Consider the following 14,921-nt stretch of genomic DNA (forward strand, 5'->3'; position numbering starts at 1 on the left):
CCAAAGCGCTGCCGGCAAAAAACGGCTCTCTTACGGCTCAAATAAAGAAAGACGACTCTTGCCTGAGAGCAGTTGACAATCTAACAATTATTCCTCCCCTGCTAAATGATTCTCCCCTGACAGAAAAGAATGGAGTCCACCGGAGGAGCAGTCTTGATTGATAGAGTGGATAGCTGGTTCGTATGGTGTATAGAATACATTAGCCAACCGGGGACCGGCTTTCTTGAAAGCACTATTGGGCGGTGGTTCCTCTGCAGATCTTTCACCTCGAACAAACTCATCAAAGAAGACTACTCTCATCTCAGTTTCATCATTCTACAATAAAACATGAATCAAAGAAGAATGATCAGAGAAGCAGGTACAGTAAGCCCCACAACCAGGCATAGTCAGATCCGAGATAAGACACCACGCACCGTGAGGAAGCCTTAGAACACATATGCCCGACGAACGCATATGAAGAACAGACCGATAAGCAAGCCGGTACTGTAAGCCGCAGAACTCGGAATATTCAGATTCAGAACAGAACAACCAACCTGGCATTAAAAATAAGAATCCGAAGCATCAACATAAAAAGTCGAGAATTCCCGTCACGCGATTCCTCGCAGGAAAAGAGGCTAGCGCTGTACCCCTCTGGCGTACCTCTAGTTTCCGCCATCCCACGGACTTGCAGATACCATCACTGCCGTCTTGTGTGCCGCTTGCGGTTGTGTGTGGGTGTGTTCCGCCTTTGTGTGAACAATACTCGAAAGGAGAACATGAGGTTGCTCGTGCCCTACCCCTATGGAAGTCCTATTTGAGGATAAGGAAGGTTTTCATAACTAACCAACACGCCCTCATGCCCTAGCGGATATGATACTCGGAATCTTTTGCACCCATCGTTCTCAACCAGTCAAGCAAGTCACATTCAGTAATTCATCTACGTTGCCTTTGGCTTTCTGGTTAAGGTATTTATTGTATGAAACGAAAGTTTCACCTCCAATCCCAATTTATGAAGGAAGCCTACCTCTTGACGTGCTTGTTTTTTTTGAACAAGTGTAACTAATCAGTGCAGTGAGGTCCCCGGGGTGAGGGACCGAACGATCTACTCTTCTAAAGAGAAGATCGTTCAGCCTCGCCCGAGGTTCCGCACTTCACTCACTTTCATTCCCCTATTAAGAGTACAAATGAAAGCTCTATTCTAGTAGTATCCGGGTGGTGAATTAGAGCTGGGAGGAAGCCCTCGGGGGGAGGGGGTACTAAACTCTTTAGCAAAAAGCGAAGCCCAGTTATTCAGGTATGGAGACGCACAGAAAAAAAAAGAGGAGATCGAAGTCAAAGTGAAAGGAGAACCCAATTCGAGTATTAGGCGAACTTTCACATGCACTTGCTCTGGCTTCTTAACTTAAGAAAGATTGAGACCTTTAGACAAGCTTTCAAGCGGCAAAAGCAGTGATTCCATGGGCAGGCACTAGTTCCGGAACTGAACAGATCCAGGGAAAGTGAGGCGCCCGTACGAAGCCGAGCACTAGAGACAGACGCTAAGAGGGAAAGCGCAGAGTATACGCAGACGCAAACGAAGACGATGGCTGCTTTTATTTTAGTTCGTAAGCAATTAGACATGCGAGGCTGAATCTGCATCGGTGTGATTGCTTCAACTGCTGCATCGTTCACTGCATCAGCTTTAGCTTCACCCACCTATCGGGAGAGTCAACCTGCTCTAGCTTTTGCCCTCACTCCCTTCTCTTCACTCCCGGAACTCACTGAAATGAATGGGCTGCTAGATCTCATCTTCGTTAAGCGTAGCCTTATCTCGCCGATTGACCTTATCCCGACTCCTGTTGGTCAGGGATTACATCGCCTCACCCCATTGCTCAACGAGGGGGAGCAGCCGGCTTGCTTGTTGAGATTCGATAGCTGCATCCGGCTTTAGCGCGTTTTGTCAGATACAGATACCGTGCGTGCGCAAATCCACTAACTAACAACCCCCTAAAGCATTAGATCGATTCCCAGTCGGTCTAGATGTTTACCCGAAGAAGATAGATATATCTATGCATGGCAGCTAGTTCTCGGCCCGATTTGCTTGCCTAGGAGAGTAATGTCCGACGATTGCATTCATTTTATGCAAACCCTGTCTTTTTGGCTGTTGACCCTATTTCTGCCGACTTCTCATACTTAGCCCTAACACAACACAGCTTGAAAGCGGGGTCTTTCATCTTGTTGGTAAGATCGCAACCTGATCAACTAACTCTGCCGAGGATCCCCTATCTGTTGTCTTCGTCTGAATGCGAAAACATAGTCTTCAGTTCCACAATCAGATTCGGGAGAAGAGTGAGAAGTGGCTTTCGACGCCCGAAATCAAGGTCTTTCCTTAAATCTTCCAAAAATGGGATCCCGCATAGGGGTCGACGCCTATTTTGACGGGGGATTCTCGTTTGTAAGCCCATAACCATATGGGGCGGAATACGCACAAGCAGAGGTCTTGCAGAGCCTATTCAACAACGAGAAAGGCGGTCGGCTGCGTCGGGCTCCTTGCAACGCATTTATTTTTGAGTCATGTCTCTTTTTTCGCTAAATAGGTTATCTTATTGCCTTTATATACGCAATAAAAGAGCAGAGTCCGGACGTGGCACTTAGCCCCCGGCGCTTGAGGGCACCCCGTCGGGTGGGTGCCGGCGGGCATAGCAGTTTCTATTTATCGGATTTCCTTACTCAAACCCTTGTGAAGTATTTCTTTTAAGTTGGAGTGTAAGTGTCTGACTTCCGAAAAGCGAAGCGAGTGAGACACGAACGTTCTAAGATGTGCTTTGAGTCTTGATCCTTTCTTTTTTTTCACAGTGTCATTGTTGTCTGTTTCTTAGTGTCAAGTGTCAAAAAAAGGTTCTAGCCGCGACTCTTACTACTTTATTTATTTCCAAAGCCCCGCATGAGCAAGCCATACTCACTTAAGACTGCCCAAGCGACTCAGAAGGACAGGACTCTACTACATTACGCAATATTACTTCTTGCTTTAGAAGCTTTCTTAGCTGTTTATAAGCTAATAAGTGAAATGACTATTTGTGGTACTCGTCTTTTGTCGCCCTTCTCCTTTAGCAAGAATGCTGTTTAAATTGCTGTTCTTACGGTAGCCCCCTCCCCCTCCCTTTCCGCTCCTCTTGCTTCTCCTTCCAGCTGCTTCTTAGCAATCTAGGCGTTTAGGCACGAGGGCTGCCCTTCCGAGCTTCTGTCTCACCTCCCCTGCCCCTTTTGGGGGCTTGGTTGGAGCTTGCTTTGTCTCTTCATTTCATTCGAGGGATTGCGCTTTTGTCTCTCTTTCCTTCCGCCTGAATCTATAAATATTAGACTGAATCTATCCTATTCCCTATGTCTTTCACAAGGATTGGAGCAGGTCTTTCAAGCATCCACTGCTACTCCAGCTTGTCCTGTCGGAGAGAGACCTGTCAGAGATGCCTACGGTTCAAAGGGAAAGGGTAGGTCAGTGGAATTGGTAGACGAGAGAACTGCCAAAAACATTTCCCAATTGTCCCAAAAGGAACCAATATGCCCGGAAAACATAAGAAAGGCCCACAGCAGACATCTTCCAAAAAGCTGGTTTCGCTGCTCATTCACATTAGGGAGCGGGCATGATCGAGTTTGTAATTCGATTGGTGGATCAGAACGGACCTAGATTGCTGAGCAAGCAAGATTGGGTTGGTGCTCTGAGCAGCAGTGCCCCCCTACTGGCCTAAAAGGGAATTAGTGCTATCGGTTCCTAAAAGAGGGCGGGATCACTCTAATAAAGCGAAAGGATCATGTGAGGGTTTGGCTAAGTGTTCAGTGACAAATAGCACCTTCTTTCCCACTTTCTCGTTGTGGAAATCTCGTTGAAGCTGATCCGTTTTTGAGCATTTCATCGACTTCATTTTCAATGAAAGCGAGATTCAGTAAGTGCTGTTCTTAGCCGAATGACTACCAGAACCATCAAAACAGAATGCCCTCGAGTCAACTCAACAACACATTCCTCCAGGTCCACCAAAAGACTCATTACTTCCTGCTTGCTTGATTCGATGCTCGATTTTAGACCTGAAAACGCTAGCAATTTGGGGCCAAAGCCTGTAAATTGACTCATATCGGTAGCTAGAGGTTAAGCTATACCCCCTCAGAGGTAGCTTCCGCCCTTTCTCTTACGTAAACATGGGCATAGAATGGAATTCCCACTCTTTCTACTAGTAATGGTATGCTGGCGAGAAGAGTAGGAATCTTACTTGATATTACCGCGTGATTAACAGTATTGAGGTAGTACGGAATAAAGAGGATTAATAGGAAGAGGACTAGCCTCTAAGGGCAGCTCCTTTAATCAGGGAGGGAGTGAAGACTGACGTGACGGTGAATAGCTTCTTCCTCTTGCCCTTGCTGTGCTGGGTAAGGGCTTCTTCTGGTTCCGGTTAGAAGGATGTAATTTCCTTATGCCTGAGAACTTTCAGGAGGAGTGGCAAGAGTTTAGTTAGGCAGCAGTACTTCTTTTTCGAGTTGAAAACGAATTCTCGTTCTATGACCAACTATCTATCTCGAGAAGGCGGTTTGAAACTTCCTGTAATGTGTGGGTGGGGGTTTTCATCGGAAGGAAAGAGGCCTAATACCGGCAATTTAATAGCCGCGGTTTAGAAAGGCTCATCTAATAGCGTATATACAGAACTCTGATTTAGATACCATACCATTTTATATACCATATTATATACAAATCTCAAGCAGGATTCGAACCCAATTCTTCCAATCCCTACCCCGCACGACTCACGAGCAAGAACGAGACTCTTTTACGAAATATGATTGCGGAGAATTTGTTATTGGCAATTCATTTCTCCCCTAACATGTACTCAATCTCACTTCCACTTGCCGGAATCGGTACCCTTGGATATATGGAAGCGGAGAATTTGTTGCAATTAGAGTACTCAGCATCAGTAAGCAAACTCTTAGCTAAAACTGAGGAAACGTAATAAGTAGCTATTACAGGACTGAGGACCCTGTAGGGGGATGAATTACTCAACAGCAGATCCTTAGATCCATAGGACATTCAGCAACAGCAGATCCTGTATTTCACTCCTAGCCGTAGCAAGATTATGCAGCAAATCGCCTAGAATCGGGCTAAAAGACACAGTTATTGCCATTGATGCCAGGAACCGAAGGGTGGCACGGAAACAAGCCAACGAAGACTTGTCTACAGCATCGGCAACAACAAAGGCGAGAGAGACTTTACAGTCAAACGAAAATAGACTTCCACTGAGAATCTTCGGGAAACTGTAGAAGCGCCAACAACCCATTCAACAAAGAGGAGAAAAGGCTTCGCGCTGATACAATACTGTAAGGCAAGGGAATTCCTCGAAATAGGAATCAGCATCACGAAGGAGCTTTCAAGCAATTACTCTAGTCCCACCTTCCCTCGCGCCACGAAAGATCAACAACCAATAGTGTAGTGCGATCTGCATACCGAGCGTATTTCCGAGTTCCTAATCATTCGACCTCTTCATCCAATTCGTGTTTCTTTGCTGAGATCGGACCTTCCTCGTGGAACTCGGTAAAGGTTTCACGAGCCTGACCAAATCCAGAATTGGAGAATGAGCAAAAAGACTTCTCATTAGGGTTGATCCCTATTATATATAAATTACAACAACACAGTGGGTCATATGACACAGAGCCACATAATCTAGAAGAAAAGACAGACTATATGACAATACACAGCAATAGACAATAATATCTCTAACAGAGCCTTGTTGAGCTCTCATTCTATCTTCAATTCCTCTTCCTGCTTGGTTCATGGCTCCGTTTGCTGGGGGACTCCGCAATTGCAACTCGGTAAACAAGGCGCTGTCAAGCGTGCTATGCTACCTTATCTTACTTTCTTTTTGATCCAGGCTATATGCTTAACACAGACCTCTTTGTTGTAATGTTCACGAGGTTGTATATAATCCAATGTTCAGTGAGATGACTTTCCTACTGACTGAATCGCTTGAATGAGTTGAAGGAAACGAGGCTTCTGGCCCGGCTGGTCCCACTGGAGAGGAGAGTTTTGACTGCGAAAGAGGCAGGGGCGCGTCTGATGGTATCTCGTATATAAGATCACGGCTGCATTTAGGAGTGATCTTTCCCTCTTCTTAAAGCCGGCCGTGATCTCACTTTCCAAATAGAGTCTCTGCCGGACTGAAAGTGAAGGGGCCCGCCTCACCTCTCCCCTTCCCATGGCCAAGGCATGTGAAACTGATTCCCTTTCTGAGGGCGTTTTACATGCCCTATTCGACCATGGCCTTCTTTTCCTAAGAATGAAACTTCGTTTCTTCGATCGGAATACAGATGAGATCAGAAACGCCATCATTGGGGCAAACGATGCAATAGCTTCGGTTAGAGCAAAGCCCAAAATTGCATAACCAAATGATTGTTTAGCCAATGATGGATTTCGCGCCACGGAATGGATCGAGGAACTAGGGACGTTTCCAATACCGACAGCAGCTCCCGCTGAAGCAATTGTAGCTGCTCCGGCACCTATTGATTTTGCACCTTCTAACATCTCGAGTCGAGAATTCTCGTCACGCTTTTCTTTTCCTTCGCTATTTCCTGGATTCCTCGTCTATTCCTCTTCCCCACGTTCCTTTGATCTCGGGCATATCGAGAGGCCTGACTAATAGGCTAAAGCGGGGCCAAAAAATGGCATCAGTGTGATGTTATGCCAAGCCAATATGGATTGCCACGGGGAACTAGGGACATTTCCAATACCGACACTCCCCTCCCGCCCCCTCCCCGGTTCTGGTTCAGGAAAGGGTCAACGCAAGGATCTGACTTCGAAGCAATCTCTGGAGTTTGCCCTTATCCGAACGGGTCTTGCAAGAAAATAGGATTTCATATTGAGCTCCAAATATACGCTATTGGGATGGGATGGCTCCTACAAGCTCCCCCCCCCCTAAGAACCGCACGTGCGAGTTCCCCCGCATACGGCTCAAGTGGCGAAGGCCCTTTCTTTCGCGCTTGGTAAGCGCTTCGCTGTAGCCAAGCTTACTGCTAGCCTATCGGCTAGAGCCAAGCTTCGACCGCGACTGCTCGTCGCTTCTGGCCGCCTTATTCCGTCACCCGAGATCCAAGTCAGCACCGGCAAAGATCTATTGATTCCTCGCGGCCGGGCCGGCTTGGAAGCAAGCTACCGAAAGCTTCTGGCGATTCGCTTCTACGCTCGGCCCGCCGCCTATCCTATCGGCTTGGAAGCAAGCTACCTGTCGCCTATCTCACCCGGCACTTGGAAGGGTGAGCCTTCGCTTTTTGGATCGTCTTCTGCCCAATGCGGTACCCTCCCGTTTTTTGGTTCCCATCCCATTGGGTTTACCTTGTTCACAGGTTGACCCCATGGCAGCAAGAAAAGGCGATCTTGTGCTATACTCCGGTGATCTCTTGCCTACCGAGGCACGCAAACTCCCATCGTGTCCCAGATCACATTCCGTGAATCGAGAGGGGCATCCATCAGCCCCTCTCGTAGATGCGGTGCGGCGGTTTTACGAAGCGTCTAAGCACAGTTCACTCGCGTTGATCAATCAAGAGTTTTGCCGCCACTCCTTAAGGTTACAAATGTATCATACACTTCTTGCATTGTTTCCCACGCTTCATACCCCCTCTTCTTAAGGTAAAGGGCCAGGCATGGTGGGGTAGGAGCATCCAGTCGGCAATCTTTTTGGCCTGACAAAGAAGTCTTATGTCCTCCGAGTCGCACGGCGTTTTAACCGAAAGAACTTCTTGCGCAATTCATGCGTTTCTGTTTTTATTACCAGAAATTGTTTCTTTATTTCCATTTCAAATTGTTCTCTGGACTTTTTATCAATATGAGGTGATCGTAACACTGTATAAAAGACTCGATTTTCAGGCAATCCAATCTTCCGTGTGTCACGCGGAAGCCCCAAAAAAAGGTTTTCCACAAATGGGTGATCAAAAGATCGAATCACTATGCGTATCTTGGTGGTCGTGACTTTTGGTGGTGTTTCTTTTTGGCTGACTCCTCTTCCTGTTCTATTGATCAGAAGCATCCAGCAGCGCCACGCCATTAGGTGTAGAATTCAATTCCCTTTTCTTTCCCCCCTGGCCGTGTGGGCCACACTTCAGAAAGGCCCTAGGGGGTCCTTCACTTACTTGTGTGAGCCCTACGCCTTCCCCCCTGCCCGCTGAGTTCCTTACCCACTATGCCGCCCGGCACGCAACGCACCCATGGAATTTGCTTGCACCTAAGGGTGGGTGCGTTCGCTTCCAATTGGAAACCCAATTTCTCAGCTTCTGATGGCCTTGAATATCGAATTTTGTCGAATGTTTTAATGCGTCTTCATAATAATTCGATTCCAATTCCGCCATAAAATCTTTAAAAAAGGCTGGATTGGTTGTTTTGTATCTACTTCAAATTCAAAAAGTGTCTTAAGGTCTTCTCCGGTATCCATGTCCGATGTTGGCCAGGATGATGCCTATATTGCCTACCTATGCCCCAGCATAGGGTGCTCCCGCTACCCATTACTCATCTATAGGGGGGTCACCCGGTTCAAGGTAAACACCTGAGTCAACTGGTTATTCAGTGAAGCGGGGTCCCTCCCCCCTCCCAAAAAAAGGGCCAGTGCGATTGTACTTTTTACCGAACTCCATTCAATCTTTATCAACTGTACCCCCCTCCCTCCATAAGGCCCTACTTCTTGCCATTTTTTTCTATGTCTCTGCCCCCCCCCATTTCTAGCACTGATGGATCCCGATCTATAAATGGAAGGGATCCTGTTGGGCGAAGTGATGACTCTAGAAATGGGAGGGACGCTACGGGCTCTCGAACTGCTGTTCCCACCTCTGGATCTGCCTCTACTCCGGTTGTTACTGATGCTATTGCTGAAGCTTCCGGCTCTCCCCCGGCTCTGGATCAATTGATTAAGGATCTGGACCTGGAACAGAGCTAGGGCCCTTACGTAATAGGGCAGAAGTGAGGGACTCCACTATTCGCTTGGGTATCTATTTTTTCGATATGAAACTGGAAATGAAACTATTGGCTCTCGAACGGACTTTGCAACGGCTGGGGCAAAAACTCGGGTAGTGCTTCTTCAACCGAATCAATGGGTTCTGAGACGCTTATGCACCTGAATTTGCTCGATTCTGAACTGCCTTGCACCCGCCCTTTACGTAATAGGGCTCTGTTGCTGGGTATCGACCTCTATTTGCCAAATCCGCTTATGGAGAAACTCAATCAGCTATCCCCGCCCGGGTAAACTGGGTATAGTTATGCTTCAACCGGATGGTAAATAGGCTCTCTTGCCTTTCCAACCTTTGCCTTTACCGCGACCGCGGGAAACTCTATTTTGAATCGAATTTAGGGATGCTGCCTTTCCTATCTCAATGCTAAAAATGCATCGTATAATATGAGCAAGTGCGTCTTTCTCTTCTGAATCACATCGCAAGCGGATTTCGGTATCTAGAAACAATGCCCTTGCCTCCGTGCGAGCATCCCTTCCCGTCGTTTGCCTTTGATTAGTAGGGGCTTGAGTCGTAGAGGACCTTCGCGAGGAGTGTACCGCTAAGGTCTTTTGCTTCGTATTTACGACTTGGTGAAGACGGTGAAACCTCCTATGCCTATAGGAGGTAGCTTCTCTGAGAAAGACAATCTAGGGAGTGAGACCTCGACAGCTAAGTTCGGGTCAAGAGTTTTCGGTAATAATAAAGGAGCACTAGCCTTAAGAAGCCGTGCCCCCAATCCCCTAAAGAACTATTCCCCCTTAAGGTGACGCGAGTCCCACAATCCAAAAGAGAATCGAGTTGACGAAACGTACGACCAGATCATGCTCGGCCTGGACCGATTGAATCTACTAATGCCAGACGCTTCCTCCCCCGCTAATCCCCTTCCAAAACCAACCTATACTGCTCAGTCGCCGGGTCATGAAAGAATCCGTCCATTCCTAAACAGCCTGCTGATGATTTGCCAGCTTGACTGCCTCTCCGGGATGAGAAGTGATCGGTATATTAGCCTAGCCCCTTTTTTCATCGAGCGATTGAGTCTTCCTATTTCGTTTCGGGCGGGGGAAGAACGGGAGGAAGAACAAACAAGCCAGTGGGATTGCGGTAGAGGTTCTTTCTTTAGACACTCGACTGCCAAGTTCAGTAGACAGCTACTTATTAGTTCCCATCCAAGCACCGGAAAGATTCACTTAACGTTCATTAGATGAAGCTGCTCAAGAGGTCATCGAGGAGTTATGACCACAGTCAGGGAGCTTGCCTCGAGGTTAGAAGAAGAGATCGGAGAGCCTTCCTCTACCGGAAGCAAGTATAGAATTTGGGGTCACAAAGGGCTACACAAGAACCTGTTCTGGAAGGAGTCACTGGAGCTGCAGAGCCACCTGCCGAAGAGGAGATCGAGGAAATTCCAAGAACGGCAGTGGAGGAACAGGCCTTAGTGGCCCAACCAGTAAGACTACATTCTATTCCTATTTGCTTGTCTTTCATTCCTGAAAAATTTGTTAATGCGGGCAGCATTAAGCTTTTAAAAAAGAGTCCGGGACACGGTTTTCGAACAAAAGTTGCCTATTAATCTAAAGTGGCAAAGCTGCCAGGGTAATAAAGGAAAGAAGTGTTTTTCAGAGTAATCACAGGTCATGTGTCTGGGTCTGAGTCGATGTACCAGCAGTCATCCATTCCTTGATTAGTATACAAAGAGGTAAAGAATACATTTCCATTACCGGGGCCGCCAGTTCCTCCTCGATTGTTCCAACCTTGATTCCATTTGTTGTTCCAACTCTGATTCTGATGATTGCCTTGGTTCCAGTGACCTTGGCCTCCTCGTCGACCTCGTCCTCTTTGGTTTCCTCTTCCTTGAGATTTTGAGTTGGCTGTGTTGCTGTGCAGAACTCTGTTGAAATCCGCGGCCTATAGTCCCGTATGCGTACGTGTACTTTATATGCTTGCTGTATTTCGTTTAGTGAGTGTGTTATCGAGTGTAGCGATGGGCTTCCTTTAAAGAAGCCTTTGATTAGTAGGGGCGGAACGAGTTGCCTTCGGCTTTCGACGTTCAAGGGATTAACCTTACCGTCTTTCTTTCCGGAAACTCTCTCTCCATGTTTGCCTTCTATTTCCGAAGGGGAGTTAAGGTCCGGAAAGCAGGAAAGCAAGTCAAGTGGAGCGAAGGGCTTCCTTTCAAGAAGAAGAAGTGGAACGATCAAGTGGTTAAGCGAGTTGTTTCCTGGCTTGATTGATTTAATTCCTTGCCCTTTGTTAAGAATTGTGCTTCGCCGCTGGGTCGAATAAGGTAGCTTCGCGGCGAGCGGACAGGAAAAACATGGCCCTATTAGTAAGCCGGCAGATCATCACATCAATTTGTGATTGGTACTATGCCCGCCTTAGCGCTAATCAGGCGCTCGATCCGGAATTCTTCGAGAGGGAGGTTGAAAGACGTGATCTGTCATGGCGCTCGGAAGCCAAGCTGCATGGCCCGCCCTTGCCTGGGTAGAAGAGGTCAATATTTATATATATAATCAAACAGGGCGACCTCGTAGTCGGCGAATGAGCGAACATTTCTGGTTTGCTTGACATGAATGAGATTCTCGTCCCCGCGAACCGGACCGGAGACAATCTATCTATAGGATCACATCTCTATACTAGGCGGGAATGGGACGAATCCGGGCCTTTCCCGTGCACATCCGCTTAGGCACCCGGCCTTAATTCTTCTTTATTGATGAGGCCTTCCCTCCCCTCGCTACGCTCGGGAAAGGGATTCCCTCGACATAGAGGTGTACTCATCAAAAGAGAACTCTCCCGTGTTCCTGATTGATCCGTGTCGCAGAGCTCGATGCATCTACAAGAAAGTACCTACTTCGTTCGGGCAGAGAGAGATTCGCCTTTGACTCCTTCTCATTCTCATTGGGCGAGGAAGCCAGTGCCTAAAGCAGGGGCCTAGCCTAGTGCACCAACCAAAAAGAATCCCCAAGGATTCAAAAAAGGAAGAAAAGAATCCGATTCATTCATTGATAAAGCATTAGTCCCACTGTCCCTAATTATATGAGCAGAGTCCGATTGAATTGGCCTGGCCCTAGTTCCACTCCTTCTCCCGTGTGTAGGTTTCGAGTTGTTCGAAGGATCGGAGGCATTGTTGTCCGATTCCTAGGATCATTTGGGGGCATCCCACAACTACCGATGATCTTAGACTTCTTCTTTCTTATTCCCCGACCCCCCCCTTAGTAAGCTCCTTCCTTCTTCGTGGTCCCCCTTACGTAATAGCACACTCTAAGACTTCAAAATCAAATTAGGTTATTTTATTCATTGAAGAAAAAGGAAAGCTTCACCCCCTTTCCTTCTTTTGGAAATAGCTCACGCTCACCCTTTCTTTTGGCCTCCCTTCTTCGTGGAAAGCGAGAGCCTCTTTTTTCATGGAGGTGGGCATACCACAAGCCGTTATCCCCAATGTAGGCAAACGTGTTTCTCCATGAAGCCGAGCAGACTTAGTCGTCCAAAGGCCCTACGTCGTTGTCTTTTGCGCCATAAACGCCCTTATTAGGTTAGTACGTGATAGGGGGCCCATTCATTCCTTTCTCCCGCTTTCTCCTCCCTCTCCATCAACTGATAGCGATTCGGACAGTAGGAGTTGTTAGCAGTTTCCCATCCCTGAGGTGGGGAGGTTCTATCGTTCGTCAATGCCTCATCGATTCGTTGATACGTATACAATTGAAAGCGTGACAGCAAGGCATAATGAAGTCCCCCTGTTCGACCCGGAACGAACCTTCGAAACCGGAAGTGGGCTAGAAGGCGTGTTAAGGGATCTTTATGTGTTGTCAAGCTGGGAGAAGCGTAAACTGCATTTCGAACTGGGTGAAGTGGCACATCCATAGTGGTTTGTCATTCATTTCCGTAAGACCCTTGTCAGCATCGGTTTGGAAGCGGCTAATAAGATAGGGGGGGAGGAAAAAACCAGTCGCTCGTAAGCCCCTGGCAGGCACATATGATCCTTTAGCCTTTCCTATTGAACCGCACCATGGTTCAGCCTTTCCTCGGGGAAGGGAATAGACATCTTTCTCGCAAGTCAACCACATCTTACGCAACAAGCAGCCGTACCGGGCGGTCCAATCCATCCAAGTCCCTCTGCTGTGCCATTTCACCTTTCTCTATCGGTTTCCCCAAGACCTTAAAGCGGGGAGGGGGGGGGGGGGGGGAAGAGCATCTGATGCCAATACAGACTCCGATGTCTAAATCAATCATGGAATTTCATCCTCTATCGCACCCGAACTCTTCCTCTCTCAGCTTGCTCTCCGACACGTGTTCTATCCGGATGCGTTGGTTCAAATTCGAATATGTATAGTAATAGGAATGCCTAAACGACCACCATCTCCTCTCACTCCCGTGATCTTGCTTGCTCCCGTCGGTTCGGTCGGGAGCAGCTTGCCCATTTTCCTTCCCAATCGAATCGTTACATTTATGTAGGAATGAAAAGTGAAAGCTGGCCAACCCTTTCATGAATCTGTCATAACCGAAACTAATAAGCTGACTTTCCTTACCTTTATGTCCTTTTACCTAAATTTCCTTACCTGAACCCTTCAGGTTCCACTCATAAGTGCAGTAGTCCTCTTTCTCTTTCTCTTTCTTTAAGTTAGACATCAACCGAAAAACTGACTAACCGACGGGCGTCGAAGGATTCCTGGACTGACTTGCCCTTCCGCTTGCCCTTGCCATGCTTTCTTCTTCTTCTCATCTTCTTTCTTACCAGAGAAGGAATCGCATTTCGGCCTGTCCCTGTCCTCTCCATAAAAAAATAGCTAAAATTCTTCTTGACCTAAAAAGGCATTTCTCTTAGCTGTAAGGCTAGGTAACCTTTTGAGGTACGGATAGCTTTCCTCTTCGTCTTCATCTTCTTGTCTTCTTCTTTCCTCTTCTTGCCTTGCCTTTTCTTCCCCTAACAAGATCGGTCGCTCTCGCTCCCTTGCTAAGAGCCGGGAGGGAAGGCACTTACCGAACCTTTCCTTACTCTTTTTCTAAAAAAAAAGCCGATGATAAGACAAGCGAGTGATTAAGAGCCTTCTTACCTTACCCTTATCTACGCCGATAAGTCCTCACCGATTCTCCCTACCTAAACCTAAACAGACCTAAACCCTAAACCTGTTCCACTAATCTAGTTCCAACACGAACCAGTCCATACTATATTAAGGCTCGGCTTGGGAGCTCTTCCTTCTTGTTCCGAACCATTAATCACGCTATCCCTTCTGCTCCCCCCCTCTATTAATAAGGCACTGAACGGACAGGAAAAGGAATATCGATTACTAAAGCAAAGTCAGGCAACATACTATACTAAGGGCCACCCACTAATAAGAATTTTGAATAGCGCTTTCCCTTTATTCTGCTACCGGTCTTTCTTCACTCTTTCCTGCTCCCCTCTATTAATAAGGCCCCTATTAGTATGGCAAGCAAGCCTCTCTACGACCACTGAATGGAGACCGATCTTGGGAGCATATGAGAAAAGCGTGACTTTCCTAATTCCCACTTACCGTCGATTCGCTTACATGAGGGGACAACCGGAAGTTTTCGACAATACAATACCGTTCGCTCGCTCTAGAGAACATCCTTCTATTCACTCCTATAACAATACCTATGCTTGCTTTAGCGGCTCGCAAATAGCTCACTTACGCATACATACTAACGCTTGCTTTAGCTAATGCAGCATGCAACTGTAAGATAGTCCCGATAGCTACCGTTCGCTGCTACCGACTCGCTACCACTTTAGCTACTAAAACTCGGAAATCAGAGCATTAGCTCGCTCAAACTCGAAACATCCTATAAGCGAGCTCAACTCATAACTCGACTACTCCTATGATCACTCGGCCTCACCCTGGCATTAGGGGTGTTGCCTCACTAGTGCCTGCGGTATGAGGTAGGGATTCCTTAGCATGGGTATAAAGGAGATATCTATATTAAGTAATAAGTCCCTGGGAGAGTACCCC

General features: G+C 47.3%; 1 protein-coding gene across 1 annotated transcript; it reads right to left on the reverse strand.

Annotated features, from left to right (window-relative positions):
- Nucleotides 1–87: 87 nt before the first annotated feature.
- Nucleotides 88–12,819, reverse strand: LOC143869272 (uncharacterized). Its single transcript, XM_077376254.1, has 3 exons — nucleotides 12,499–12,819; nucleotides 10,680–10,904; nucleotides 88–6,574 (listed from the first exon to the last, which is right to left on the reverse strand). Exons 1-3 carry the CDS (start codon nucleotides 12,817–12,819, stop codon nucleotides 5,927–5,929), a joined length of 1,194 nt encoding a protein of 397 aa, XP_077232369.1. The 3' UTR covers nucleotides 88–5,926.
- Nucleotides 12,820–14,921: the final 2,102 nt, after the last annotated feature.

The sequence above is a fragment of the Tasmannia lanceolata genome, unplaced genomic scaffold (assembly GCF_043159265.1).
Source record: "Tasmannia lanceolata isolate RefF3 unplaced genomic scaffold, GAP_Taslan_0.1 ptg001106l, whole genome shotgun sequence".
NCBI classification, from domain to species: domain Eukaryota; kingdom Viridiplantae; phylum Streptophyta; class Magnoliopsida; order Canellales; family Winteraceae; genus Tasmannia; species Tasmannia lanceolata.